A 13,943-nucleotide genomic window follows, 5' to 3' on the forward strand; every position below is an offset into this window, starting at 1 on the left:
TTATCTTACTGTATGTTGCTGACAGAGGAGGATACAATAGCTTTTGTTTTAGGTGGTGTGCAGGTATTCAGTTGCAGTAGCTGCTGTTCTTACATTCTCATCTCCTCATCCCAGTGTTTTTTATATACATTGGCACGGTCTGCTCGGTGCACCTGCACAGGCAGCATCATGCCAGCGGGATCTGTGTGACGCCTCTTGTTTTTGGCACTGGTGAACACATTCCTGAGACAAGCTCTCCTACTACTTCTCTCTGCTTCTCATATCTTGCATGTCTACAGAAGCATGCGTACATTCCTTGAGCTGCTCCACAGATGCACATCATGTTTGCCCTTAAGGAAGTTAAAAAAAATAAGAAGTGCCGTATTTGAACTGCTTACAGAAAAATACAAATAAACAGCCCCTTTTCTTTATTTACCTTTTGACTTTGCTGTCCACGTAGTAGGATGTGAATGGCATTTGTTCTGGTTGTGCCCACAGAAATAGCATTAATGAATTATAGCAGGAGAGTCTTTACAGTCATGACTTGCTCAGGAGCTATTCGTATTTTCATATGGGCTTAATTGTTTTGTGGCTGAAGTACAGAACTAGGCTAGGAAACCTACTTTTAGAATGGAAAATGGTGCCATTAAAACTTGACCAGCGCTCAGGTGATACCTGTAAGATCTGTGAAGCTCTTCAGGTCCGTCTGCATTGGTCTCCAGTGACGACGCACAGAACTGCTGCTGGATGACTGTCCAGCTGCCGTACTGAGCACAGGCTTCTTTTTCTCTCCCCATTAGAACCGGCCGTCCGTCATTACGTGTGCGTCTGCCAACAACCGGAACTGCAACCTCTCTCACTGCCCCATTGCTCACAGTGGCTGCGGTTCAGCAGTGCCTGCCTACAGAAGACCCTCTAGCAGTAAGTTACATCTCAGCACTCTCACTAACTGCCTGATTTCCTCACTAACTTCAGCTGTGTAGGCTTTGGTGCATTACTAAGAATAAAGTGAGGTGAAACAACAGGCACCTCGTTCTGTATCCTTTCTACCAGAGGCACACACGCACCAGCACGTCTTCTCACTGTCAGTGCTGTGCCAGGATAGAAGATACCGCTTCAAAACTAGAGAGGTGTTCTTTTCTCTTATTTTGAGAAGTATTGACAAGTCGTTACGTTTATTGTAGTCTAACCAACCAACAGCAAGCAGAATGAGCAGCAAATCCAGCCATGCTCTCACTGTATGTGCTGTACTTCCCAGCCTTTCAATCATCAGTCGCTGTTCATGATTCAGCTGCAGCAACAAAATCTTTTGCTGTAGATACAAATCCTCTCCCAAAGCACAGACCCTCCACCTTTCTCTGCAGGGATAGCGTGAAGGGCAGCTTTGGAGGGCAGTTGCTATAGCAACCCAGAGAAAGAGCTTCCTACCCTCTGTGCAATTAGTACTTTTCATGGAATCTTTTCATACAGTAATTGCTAAGAAACCTTGGGCTGTTTCTCTTTGCTTTCTCTTACTGTGTAGCTGGGGAAAGCACAGCTTTTTTCCTATCTAGTCACTTACCTGCTGATGCCTTGATTGAGCGCACAGCATTTCAAAAAGTGAGGTTTGGTTCAAGTCCAAAACAAAGTGGTTCCATCAGCCAGACAGTGTCAGTGTAACGGTACCGCTCTGATATACGGGGGGACCTAAAAGCTCCCAGAAGGACTTATTCTGTTTTTAACTGTATTGTTGAAATCTGGAATTGGAAGTGAAACCTTGGAGACTGAACCTCGTGTTCCTGAAGAAATCAGTAATTATGAGATCTGAGATGTTAAGAGGTTTTCTAGAAAGGCTGCTTCATTGGGAACGCAGCTTTATTTATACCAGGTTTGGAGCAGTTTGGGAATAGTTCTGTATTCTAACAGTTTTTTTCAACTGTCATTGAAGAGGTCTTTGTGCACAGCCCTCACGTTTACTATAGGATCAGTAAAACCTGTTCTGCAGCACAAAGAACTGTGGCATAGATTCCATGCTGTGGTAATGTAGAACAGAGTCCTCTGCACAACTGGCTGATCTGTGGATTCGGGATTTGGGAGCCGATTGTAATTAACTGTTCTCACCTTTAATTCCATTGAAGCCTATGTGGCATTGTGGAAGCCCTCTCCCAGAGCAGAATCAGAACTGTAGCTATGTGAAAGTTCTAACTGAAGGGAAATCTGTAATTAAATAGAAAAGAAACAGTGCGGGTCACAGGCAAAATACTTTGTTCCACTTCTTTTCTATTTTAAACCCTTCCATCATCCGCTCTGCTCCATTCATTACCAGTTCTGTAAGGATGCGGAGAGCTCTCGCTTTATGCTGAGACACAATGTGAAAATGGGAAGAAAATAAGGATCCTGCATGCAGTAACGGGTGCCAGCATTCTGCACTGACACAATGCATTTTCTGCCTTGTTTCCCTCTCTAGCTACCACTGCCTGTGACCCAGTGGTGGAAGAGCACTTCCGCCGAAGCCTTGGCAAGAATTACAAGGAGCCTGAGCCGGTGGCAAACTCTGTGTCCATCACAGGATCAGTCGATGACCACTTTGCCAAAGCACTTGGGGATACATGGCTTCAGATTAAAGCTGCGAAGGATGGAGTGTCGAGCAGTCCCGAGTCTGCTTCACGGCGCGGCCAGTCTTCCCCATCCTCCCACATGGTCAATCATAATCACTCGCCCTCTGTAGTCTCGTGAAGAGAGGACCGTTACGTTTGTGAATTTGCATGGTTTGACTGAGCTTGGAACAGTGCTTACAATAGTGTTGGGGGAGGGGAGATTAGTTTTCAACACACGTGTTTTGTGTACTCACTTTTTATTTGTAAAAGGGTGCCCTTAAAGATGATAGCAGGAACTATTTCATAAAGATTCCTATGATGTAGCATCCTTTTTCCTGCCTCAATTACCAAAGAAACCTCTGATGCAAATCTGCTGCCCCTTAAAAAAAAAACGCACGCTAATCCACAGAAGCCATTACACGTAGTTGGTTGACCCAAATGCTTTTTGCTTTTACCAGCTTCTTGAGACTAGAATTTGTCTGGTTTGCTTACATTACCTTTTATTTTTATTATTTTTTGTTTTTCCCTCTGTGAAGTAATTTTGTATGTATATACTTGAAAAGAACTGTCATGTATGATTTGCACTATTGGAGGAGGACTGAAGTTGCATAGCAACTTTCTGGAAAGATGCTAATATTTTGAGGGCAAACTGCTGAAAAAAAAAAGAAAAAAGGTTTAAGGATGACATTTCTATCAGTTTGATTTTTCTTAAAGCAAAACAGCTTCGGAAGGGGAAGTCTCATACAGGTTATAGGTCTTTCTCTCTTTAGATTTCAGGTGCTTTAGTGCTTGCAACTGGACTGCATAATTTACAGAACACGGGCATTTTTTCCTAAACACTGCAGTTTGTTAGAATAGAGCTGAGGTTGGAGGGTTCCATAGTGCTTAACGATGCATGTTTTATGAAAAATAGCTGGTATCTATTAATGTATAGACAGTAAGAATCATAATACTTATTAGCTTTTCTTCAGAATTAGTTTATTTTTGTCAGTAACAATCCTAGATATACTTACTGCTGGTACAGTTGTACTCTATGATATTTGTATTTGATATTCACTTTAGTAGCAGCCAGCAAAAGAGGACAGCCTCAGGACAGGCCTCAAAACGACGCAGGTTAGAAATAAATGATGCATGGTACAGGATGCTAAAGCTTTGCGCACGGCTGAGTCGTTGTTTCTGTCTGCAGCACCGTCTGCTTAGCAGAACTTGCTTCCTACAACTAAGTCTGTGTAATCCACCTTTGAGTAGCTGCAGAAACTGCTACCATTGCGTATCTTGGCTGGACAACAGATTGTTACAGTTTGTGAAATATGACCTTTAATTTTTGTAAGCTTATTCCTAAACCTATGCCAAGTTGCAGCATACATTCCTCCATTAGAAATCTTTATACAGGTATTACCGCATTTATTGTATTAATAGCTACTAACTAGAAATTAGGCAATAGAGGCAGGCATAAATCCCACAGCTGTGCTAGTACAAGCTTCTCCTTGTTACGTATAACTTCTCTCCCCATACATTCCATCTTCCCAGGACAGTTGCAACTAGGCCTTCGTTTTTACACCGGGTGACCTGAAAGGATTGGTCCGGTGTAAAAAGTTAGAACTGGTTGGACGTTGAACTACACGTGATGTATTATGGACTGTGTTACAGTATTGGGTCCATCGTGGCTTTTATGTCGGGTGTTGTTTGGTTTTTTGGTTTTGTTGTTTATTTTCAAGTCAAGCTATTTAACGTGGAAGAGGTGCAGGGTGGGACGCTGCGGAGATGGGCTCTTATCTATGGAGATGGGCTCTTATCTGTGGAGATGGGCTCTTATCTATGGAGATGGGCTCTTATCTATGGAGATGGGCTCTTATCTGGTGAGAGGTGGCTGCTCAATTCTCTTTGAAACAGGTTTTTTTTAAAAAAAAAAAAAAAAGGAAAAAAACCCACAAAAAAACCCCACAATCCCCCCAAACCCCCAGTTTTACACATTTCACTTCCATCTTACTGGGTAGTCAACGCTTCCTTGCTTTGGCATTCAGTACCCTACTCTCTGTAGGAAGATTGTTAAAAACACTTTTTTATATAGGTAACTTTAAGACCATCGTTACGCTGTGCGTAAAGAATGTACAGAGAAATTTGTAGGTATTTTTTGAGGAACAATTAATTTGTTAATGATATGTAGCTATTTAATTTTTCCCTTTCCTTTATTGTAATCATTCATTATTATTTTTTTTTTTTTGGTTCTGTTTTGTTTGGAGAAAAAAAGTTGATCTTTTTTGTTGTTGTAGATTTGTCTGTAATACGGTAAAAGTGCAGGAACACAGTTATTCTATGAGAACACTGCATTAGCATTAATAGCCACTAGTTTGTTACTGCTACAGGCTACTGAGCATTATAACAGTAAAATACTAATACTGTAGATGGACTCTGTGGAAAATGTGACTCCTATATTTCTTTGTAAACACGAATAATGTTTTTAAAGCTAATATTTTCAATAATAGCTGTTTTACAAGGTTCCATTTACTTATCTGAGATAGGTAAATGCATTTGAGGGCAATAAAGATTTAATGCGATGTGTCCAGTGAAACACGTATTAAAGACGACAACGCCATGAAAGCCAAAGGGTCGGGGGGAGGTGGAAGGAAACTAAACTGAACTCACCGCTGCGACGTGGTGAAGGTTCTTCACAGAGCCAGGTTGACTACAGTTCATTTGGAAGCTCCTCTGTGTGTAAATGTGTAAGATACCGTTCTGTCGTTCTGTGGCCTTGTTTCACCTGCAGGAAAAAAAAAGAAAAAGAAAAAAAAAAAAAAAGGGTTGGCAGGCCATCTTTCTTTTTTTTTTTTTTTTTTTTTTTTTTTTTTTTTTTTTTTTTTTGTACTTAAAAGTAGCCTTAAAGAACAATAAAGTGCTCTTAAATCACAGCTGTGTACAGACCTTACTCTTCTGTATTGTCTGCTAAGAAACTAAACCGATTTCTGTACTTCGTGAGCCGGAACCAGAAACAAACTACTGCTCTTGTCCTGGTTTGTTTGGCCTTCAGAGGAACCTCGTCCCATTTGGGATCCTTTTGCCCTGCAGTTGAATGGAAGGAGGGCTGCATTCTTTATCCCTCCCCAGTTACAGAGTCTGCCTAGAAATGCTCCTTGCAGTTACAAAGAGAATCTGCTGCTGCCTCTGCAGCGACGGACAGAAATACCGGCAGCTGTAGGAGCTCAGCTCAGGCACTGAATGCACTGCTGGCCCAGTTCCCTCTGATCACATCCTTGACTGTTGCCCAGCAGTGCTTTCCCTACAGGGCTGGGGCAGCTGCTCGTGTTCCTGGTGTAGGTCAGCAGCAGCAGCTCCTGAAGGGTTCAGAGAACAGCAGCTGGTCAAACGTTTCTGTACCGTTTGTGCAAAGACCAACGTCTTCACTTTTGTTTTGTCTCAAATCCAGGCCTTATCTTAGCAGTGGAAATTATTTCCTAAAGCCAACAGCTGTATTGTAAATGCAGATACAGCCGTGAACTCCATCTGGATAAGCAACAGTTCAGTAGAAGATCATTCATTTGACAAGAGACTCTCAAGGAGACTACCTGACTTTGGGAATGTGCAGGTGAATGGTATGAATCAGGCAAGGGTCTCTCAGCTCTGAATGTAGCAGAGGTGCCACTGAATCTCCAAAAGGATCCCCTAAAAATAATGAGATAAGATAAAAAGTGTCTTGTATGCAAAAAGTCTGAATGGCTTGAAAGTCGAAGCAGGCCGCTGCGTGGATGTACGCTGTGTTAAACTAAATGACTGTTTGGGGGAGTGGGAGATGATTGCATAAGAACACATGAAGAATGATTAGTTTAGTTTAACACATCTGAAAAAGCATCCCTCTAAATATCCATGGAAAGAAGCCTAAGTACACGCGTTAAGAGTTGTTGGGAGGGAGGCCAACCACAACAGGCCTCATACGCCTCTCAGTCTGCTTTCTGAAGGGAGCTGGTTTCCTTTTAGGAAAAAAGTTATCCCTACATCAACAGTTTGGGGGCTGCATGAAACAGGACAAGCAGCACTGATATCTTTCAGGTCAGTAGCTTAAGTGTGTTCTATTTTCTACACAGCAAAAGGGAAAACGGACTAATTTGTTTCCCTATCACGTTATTTTTCCGATTAGTAGCATGTAGTAATGTGATGCAAAGCAAAGCTCCACGGCCCAGAAATCTGGTTTGTTCGTATATGCTTTGTATGAAGCACGTCCTGTATGACATGTAACAGCTTATCTTTCTCTGTGAGCAAAATGAAAAGCAGCGTCCAGCTGTGCTGCTGCCCTGAACTGAATCCAGACGTTTCATCTCACAAAGCAGATACACGAGGGACTGAGCTCAGATCTTTCCATATAGTTTGGTCAATGACCTTTCTGGAATACAATTTCTATGCATCTCAAGCTGCTTTAGCTGTGAAAATGAGAGTCAATTGATAACGATAGCTTGACACAGCAACAGTAAAAGAGGTGTGTATAACTTGACTTACTTGACAAACCTGTGCTAACAGTCACTGGGAAATGACCGCTGAGCCTACCCAGCAGATTGTGCTTAGCCAGCAGGGCAGAAAGGACCTACCAGAACGTTCATTCTTTCTTTTAAAACCAAGAACAAGTGAAGCAGCAAATGGAGTTTAAAACCAGTCCCAAGCTCAAGTGTTGATCCCTGCATGGTCTGTGCCGAATGCAGGCAGATTGGAGTCAGATGGCTGAAGAGACTCCTGCCACTGCTGCAGGGAGCTCAGCAGGGATCTGCTGCGACTGCTCAGCTGCTCATAAAGCAGCTTCGCTGCTACGCAGTGTAACTGAACTGCTCGACTTCAAAACTGGCACATGCACAAAACTCAAAATTGTAACCAGTTCGTCGCTGTGCTTGGAGCTGTAATCACCAGTTCAGAAGCTGCTTCCTAAGCAGCTGAACTGCCATTGCAGCTGGGCTGAATGCTCACAGAGGGGCGCGGGGGACCGCTAAGAGTGGGAACAAATCCAGTTGTTCCTAGGAAGCCAAATCAGTCAAGAGAGAAAAGATGCAAAATTGTTTTTCAGGCTCTTTCAGAAGCCGCTGGGTAACAGCCAGGTTAGAACCCACTGCACACGTTGTAACAACTGCTTACACTATAAAACAGATGAGCCACAATGGCCACGTGAATGAAGATGTCTCCAGTATCCAAACACCATACCAACATGTAATGTTGCTTAATGTGATCCTGGCAAAAAGGACGAGGAGTATTTTAAATGCTGTGTAAGAGCTCTACTCACCAGAGCTGGCAAGCTGCTGCTTGGCTGAGAACATGCGCCACTATCTTTAGATCCTTCTTGAGGAACGGTGAAATAGGAAACTTGTCTGCATCTTCCTGATACACGGAAGCTCCCATTTCATCTGGCATAGATACAGATCCGAGCATCTTAAGGATGTCCCCATCTCGTTTTCCATAGCAGACAAAATTACTGCAAAGCTGGACTACATTACGGGTTGAAGCACACTACATCCCTTAAAGGCCCGCACCAGAAAACCAGAAAACCAGCCCTGGGCTGTGACAGGGAAACACCCCCATCTGGGGTGATGCTTTTGGTCTCTCGTTGAGGCCTCTTTACAAGCTTTGTGCTTAACATGGACAACACTCATTCCAAAGGAAAGAAGAGCAGCAGCTCTCCAGCTAATCTGCTTCAGGCTGAGAGCAGGACACACACCACGAAGAGATGCCCAGGGCACGGCGCCTGAGTGCCCAGCTATTTGCAGCTCAAACTCCTCCCATGTGCTCCATGCTCTGCTGCCAGAAGTGGAGGACACTGCAGTGCGGGCGGCCTCCATCCTGTGACAGCAGCATCTCTAAGAAACATTAAATACGGATATTCCTTTGTGACAAAGGAAATCACAAAGGAGCCCAGTTCATGAGACAGCAGCACACTCACTTAGGAGTTTTTACAGCTGCGAATTGGGGGAACACTTCAGCATTTACATCTGATCGAGGTGCCTCCCTGCTAAAAATGGCTGGCACGGAATTAGTCAGACATGGATATTCAGATTAGCAGCCATTTATATTCTAACAGAGGCAGAAAAGGAGAATTTCTTTCTTTTTCCATAGGCTATTTTTAAATAATGATGAAGCAGTGACTGAGTACCAGTAAGAACACACTTGGTTACATTGACATGAGGCAGCCCTATTGCTGGGTAGTGTAACCAGTTGCACTATTTGCTGCTGCACCCTTCGTTCTAATTTTACATCTTATTTTGCTAAGCAGCAGGTTTTTTTTAATGTCAAGGAGAACATCTGTGTGCTCTCTGTCACAAAGGCAGACACAAAGGCATCTGCCAGCATGAAGCTGTGTCAGCCACGCGCCTGCTACATCTAATAGTCAAAAAGCTGCTTATCTTTAAACTGTTTACTCAGTTAGAGCAAATACTGTGCAAGCAGAGTCCTGCTGATAGTGTCCTGCTATTCAAGGTGGAATCAATGACACGTTCTCTAAAGCAGGAAAACACAAAGCTCCAATCTCCTGCTTCCTGAAACGTTAAGATAAGGGGTTAACAACAGTTTGTGCGTTACATTTAAAACATACCAACGAGAAACCATTCCAGTTATATTCCTTCTTGTTAAAAGAAAGTGTAAAAAACCGGGGTTTTGCCTTCTGAAAAGAAAAAGATAAAGAAAAAGCTTTAAATAAGTGGATAAGAAGTTCTCAGCCTGAAGTCAGACCTTTGTTCTCTGCCGATCCTCCGCAGTATCCACAACTGCTCGTTTCTTCCTGTGGGGGCGGGGTGGAGGCGGTGGGCAGAGCGCAGCGAGGATGAGAATAATGGAAAGAGCCAACAATACTTGGAGATTAAAGCAAGGCCCTTTTTCCTTTTCCTTTTCCTTCCAAAAGGGCTCCTGCTAAGGCTACAGAACACCTCCCACTATTCGCTTCACCAGAAGAAAATGCGTGTATTCAAAAAGCACCACGGGCAGTGCAGCTTTGTTACAGAGTTTACAGCAGCAAAGTCCCTTTCTGTAGCTTTCACTGTCACACCTTTATTTAACCTAACGCTACTGTCATTTATCGAACATTTTCTCAGGTCATTAACGGCTCCTGACATTGCTCTTGCTGCCAGGGCATGTTATTCTGCTTATACACGGACATTAAAAGACTGAATTTGAAAACAAAACCAGAGGAGTAGAACTGCGGAGTTAAGAAAGCTCAAAGTAGGACTTCTCATCTCCTGGCGCAGGAGCAGCCACCAGCATCACTGATCAGCATCAAAGCCAGCACACTCAGCAGCCACTGGTCTCCCATTGCTGGCAGGAGAGTCCCCAGCAGAGTCACTGAACAGACGTATGTAATTTCCCTTCTGCTCTGAGGGAACCTTCCCCATAAACCAAGAAAGCAGGATAGTCCAGGGGAAAATAACACAGAAGAGCATGCAGTTTCCTTTATCGTAATATAGATGCGGCTGTCTGAATATAGGCTAAGCACAGGGTTCAGAATAATCAACCACAGAAATGTCAATCGAGCGTCCAGTTTTAAGGACTGCACTGCAGACATCTAAGAGATGCTATTTCAGATGCCTTCATTCTGAACCACTCCTCTGCCATGTCAGAAATTCGCTCCCCTCCGGCACTGCCCCACAGCACGCAGTGTGATGCAGTTATACAGACACTGACTTTTTGGAAACAAGAAAGCAATAATAAAACAAAACCAGCCGTGCAAAACCATCCCCACGTGGAACATGGCGAGGTTCTGGGGCTCACCTTCTGAACATTTCCATGGGTTCTTCTCCCTACAAGCAACACTGCTTTTGTTGTTTCCAGCCTCACAAACGCACTCTGTGAGTCAGGCTGTGACCTTTCAGGATGATGCAAAATCAGCAGTAATAAATCAAGCGGTGACTTTGCTGACATGTCTGTAACTTTAGAGATGAATCCAACAAATAAACCATTTCTGTCTGGGAATACGGGAAAGAGGAGCAGGATTCTCCTGCTCTGCCCTGTTGTAGCTGAACTCTGGAGGCAGCTTTGGTCCTACCAATTCTCACAGGAAATGCCTGGGCAAAGGCCGATTAAAGTCAATAGCACATCCACCCCTAATACATCAATAGAGAAAGAGAAGCTAACGAAGGAAAGAAAATATACCCTTTTTTTTTCCTATAAGAAGGGTTTGTTCCTTTGAACAGCTGTTTCATGACAGATCCCATCTTCTCAACGTTCTGTCTTTTCTTTGGCAAGGATGAGCAAAGTTTATGCATTTTCCACTAGGAAAAGAGGTAATTCTACCAGCACAGGTAACTGTAGCTCACATATCAATCCACTGCTTTCCTCTCTTTGTGTATTCTGCCTTGTGCTTCTCTTGACTCCACTAACAGGAAAAGCACAGCTCCCAGGTGGGGCCCTGGACTCCCTTCCACATACAGCTCTTCTGGCTGGTATAGATAGGTATCTACAATAGCCACATTAACTTGCCAATGACCATGAATGTAAAATCTGCCCAAGGCTTCAAAGTCAGCCACTGTAGGCAGTTCTTTGAACTGGCTTTTTTAAACCATAAAAGAAGAATTTCTTCCTGTGAGCTATTAATAGCACTCTATACTCGGAGTGCTGATCTCCAGAGCTCCAGGAAGAAAACGAGTGTATCCAATTTGATTAGCTGGCAGAATTTAACATTTGCTGCATGTATAGAGTATAAAACACCAGCAAATATGTGATCTTACTTATAGAGAATCAGCAGGATTTAGACTTCAGGACTTCTTTACACTACTCCACAGCGGTTAAAAAAATGTCTTTCTGTTTTAACACATTAAAGAAAAAGATACAGATAGATAATTGCTTCTGTATTACTTGTACAAATCTCAGTTGTTTTGTGGGGTGTTTGTCCCGCACAGATACCGAGGCATAACAAGCAGAGCAATATCTGGGCATTTCAGTGACTACAAAGCATTCTTGCCATGCAGTTTCTTTGGTTGTAACTTAAGTGAGAAACCGTAATGTAGTAACACTGATATCTCACCACAACTGTGTTATTTATTCATAGGACTTACTGAAATCACTGCACGGGAGGACACTTCACTTAAATGCTTTCAGAAGTAAAATTAAAGTAAAAATCAGGTTATTCTAAGTAATTGCATTTGGAATTAATTCCGTTCTTGAGCCATTCAGTTCCACCTTTTGAAGTCTTTCTACACACTCACAAAACAGATGTGTTCATTTTTAAATTAAAGAGATTCCCGAGGCTTGAAGGAATATTAAAAAAACACCCTCCTACAATTTCCCCACCCCACACCCAGGAAAAACAAAACAGAAACAAAAACAGGGTTGGGAGACCAGCAACAACATTTTGAGAGCTGAGAAAACTCCGATCTACCCAACCTGTCAGACTGATGAAAAGTAGAGATCCTCTCCTTGGGAAAATTCCACTGCTTAGCTTTGCAAGCCTGATGTGTGAATGAGCCTCACTACAACCTCAAACCAAAACACTTCAAAAGTTTCCACATAGGATGGTGTTTAGAGAGCATACGGAGCATTTATTAAGGTGTGGGATCGTAAAATGAAGCTTTCAGACATAAAGACCCTTTGTTAGGGCCTTAGGAAGCAGTCGTCTAGAGCACACGTTAAGGTACAAATTAAGAATGTTCTCTTCCCTGAGAGTTTTAGAAAAACTGGGGGACTTCATTTTTGTAACAGAGCAAAAGAGAAACAACTGCCCAACCTGCACTCCTTGTAAATCTTTGAAACCTTATAGTTAGTGCAACCCAAGGGGAAGCCCCAAAATAGAAGAAAATTGATGCTAAGCCCCTAGAGAATTTCCGATAGACAGGCCCTGACCAGAAAATGAACTAGAACTCTTGGGAGGAATGTAAATTACTCAAAGCCAATGACAATACCTCTGATGGGAAAGCTCCTAAACTGGGTCATCCTTGATCCATTGCTCCTAAAGCCTCAAACAGATAGCAGATCTTTTTATAGTTGTGTTTCCTGGCTCTCCTCCAGGTTCCTCTTCTTCTGGCACTTGTGCTTTTCTTCTGCCCTTCCTATCTCCCAGCTACAATGGAAACAGGGGAGGAAAAGGAAATATTAACACAGAAGGACAAAAAGAATGCCTGGAGCTTCATCACAACAGAGCTGTGGGGCAGTGGGGAACCACCTCAAAGGATTTCAGTTTATTTGCTCTTCTTTAAGAACTGAAGTTTCCTCTGTGAAGTAAGATTGTATATGTAAGGCTTGATATATTTTGAACTTCACTTGTGAAAAGTCTATCTGGGGAAAAGAGCCAATATCTACACCGAAAATTTAGCAAAATGCAAACATGTCATTAACACTATGAGACAGTCCAGCCGTCTGCTGTTGATGGTTACTTACTCACACCTTGTCCTTGGTTCATGAACGGTTGTTCTCTGTATTTCACCCAGAAAATGTATGAAAACGGTTCCCTCTCCGCTAAATAAATGATCAAAACTCAACAAGAAATGTTTGTTAAAAAAGAAAATAATAATAAAAAAAAACAGGTTTAATTCTTACCCCAGTCTTCCATTTCACGACTTATTCTTGCTCCTTAATTCTTCTGTTCCATTACCAAAGTCAACCCGCACCTTCCTTTTGCAAAAGAACCCAAACCTCTAATTCTAGGGCACAGAAACTTAAAATGGGAGTGCAGAGCTAGGAAAACAGAACAGATGTTATTTCTAACCACTCTTAGACTGGATTGCTAATTTATGTTACTCTGCTTTCCAACTATGCTAACAACCCAGGCATAATGTGGATTTGATTCCATTTGGGAACAGAATGCACTTGCTGCAAAACAGCCAGTTAAAGCTTCTAGCAGTCAGACTGGCAACAAAAAACACAGGGCTCAAAACCAGAAACTCATTTGTAAAAAGCGCACCCAGCTCTTCTTCTTCCTTTTCCTTTCTTCTTTTACACAAGAATAAAAACGTTCTACTGTGACTCCTCAATATTCTAGTTGAATTGCTACACAAAACATTACGTTTGCTCTGGTAAACACATTTTTTAGCATATCTACACAAGAAAGAATAAAACTGACAGAGCAGTCATTTAAAAGTTAGCAACTGATTTATTTATTTCTCCTCTACACACATAAAAATTTCAAAATACATGCTTAATAGTGTAAGGTCATCAGACTCCCTTCAGAATTCTGCAACCCAGTTTAAGACATCACTGATGTCTGGCTTTGGGCATCCAAAAATGGAGACAAATGAACTTCACCAGCTCCATGACCAAACTGATTAAATTAAAAGGCATTCGTAGACAATGTTAGAGATCTACCGGTATGATCTGTTATTCACCTGCTGTTCTATTGCCTAGTTGACTCAATGTTGGTCCAACATTGTTCCATACACCAGCTCCTACCCCACGCGGTTCACAAGGCAGGGTATGCATAGCTCACTCATTCCTAACTAC

At 42.6% G+C, this 13,943-nt stretch overlaps 1 protein-coding gene across 4 annotated transcripts in view; it reads left to right on the plus strand.

Moving 5' to 3' along the window:
* The window catches only part of VGLL4 (vestigial like family member 4), a 71,797-nt gene extending 66,438 nt beyond the window's left edge, over window positions 1-5,359 (plus strand). For all 4 annotated transcript variants that reach the window (XM_072347564.1, XM_072347565.1, XM_072347563.1 and 1 more), the window contains 2 exons: window positions 780-900; window positions 2,426-5,359. In XM_072347564.1, coding sequence (XP_072203665.1) covers window positions 780-900; window positions 2,426-2,694 — 390 coding nt within the window. In that variant the 3' untranslated portion in view covers window positions 2,695-5,359. The remainder of the gene's footprint in view (window positions 1-779; window positions 901-2,425) is intronic.
* Window positions 5,360-13,943: the final 8,584 nt, after the last annotated feature.

This window comes from Excalfactoria chinensis, chromosome 12 (genome assembly GCF_039878825.1).
Source record: "Excalfactoria chinensis isolate bCotChi1 chromosome 12, bCotChi1.hap2, whole genome shotgun sequence".
NCBI classification, from domain to species: domain Eukaryota; kingdom Metazoa; phylum Chordata; class Aves; order Galliformes; family Phasianidae; genus Excalfactoria; species Excalfactoria chinensis.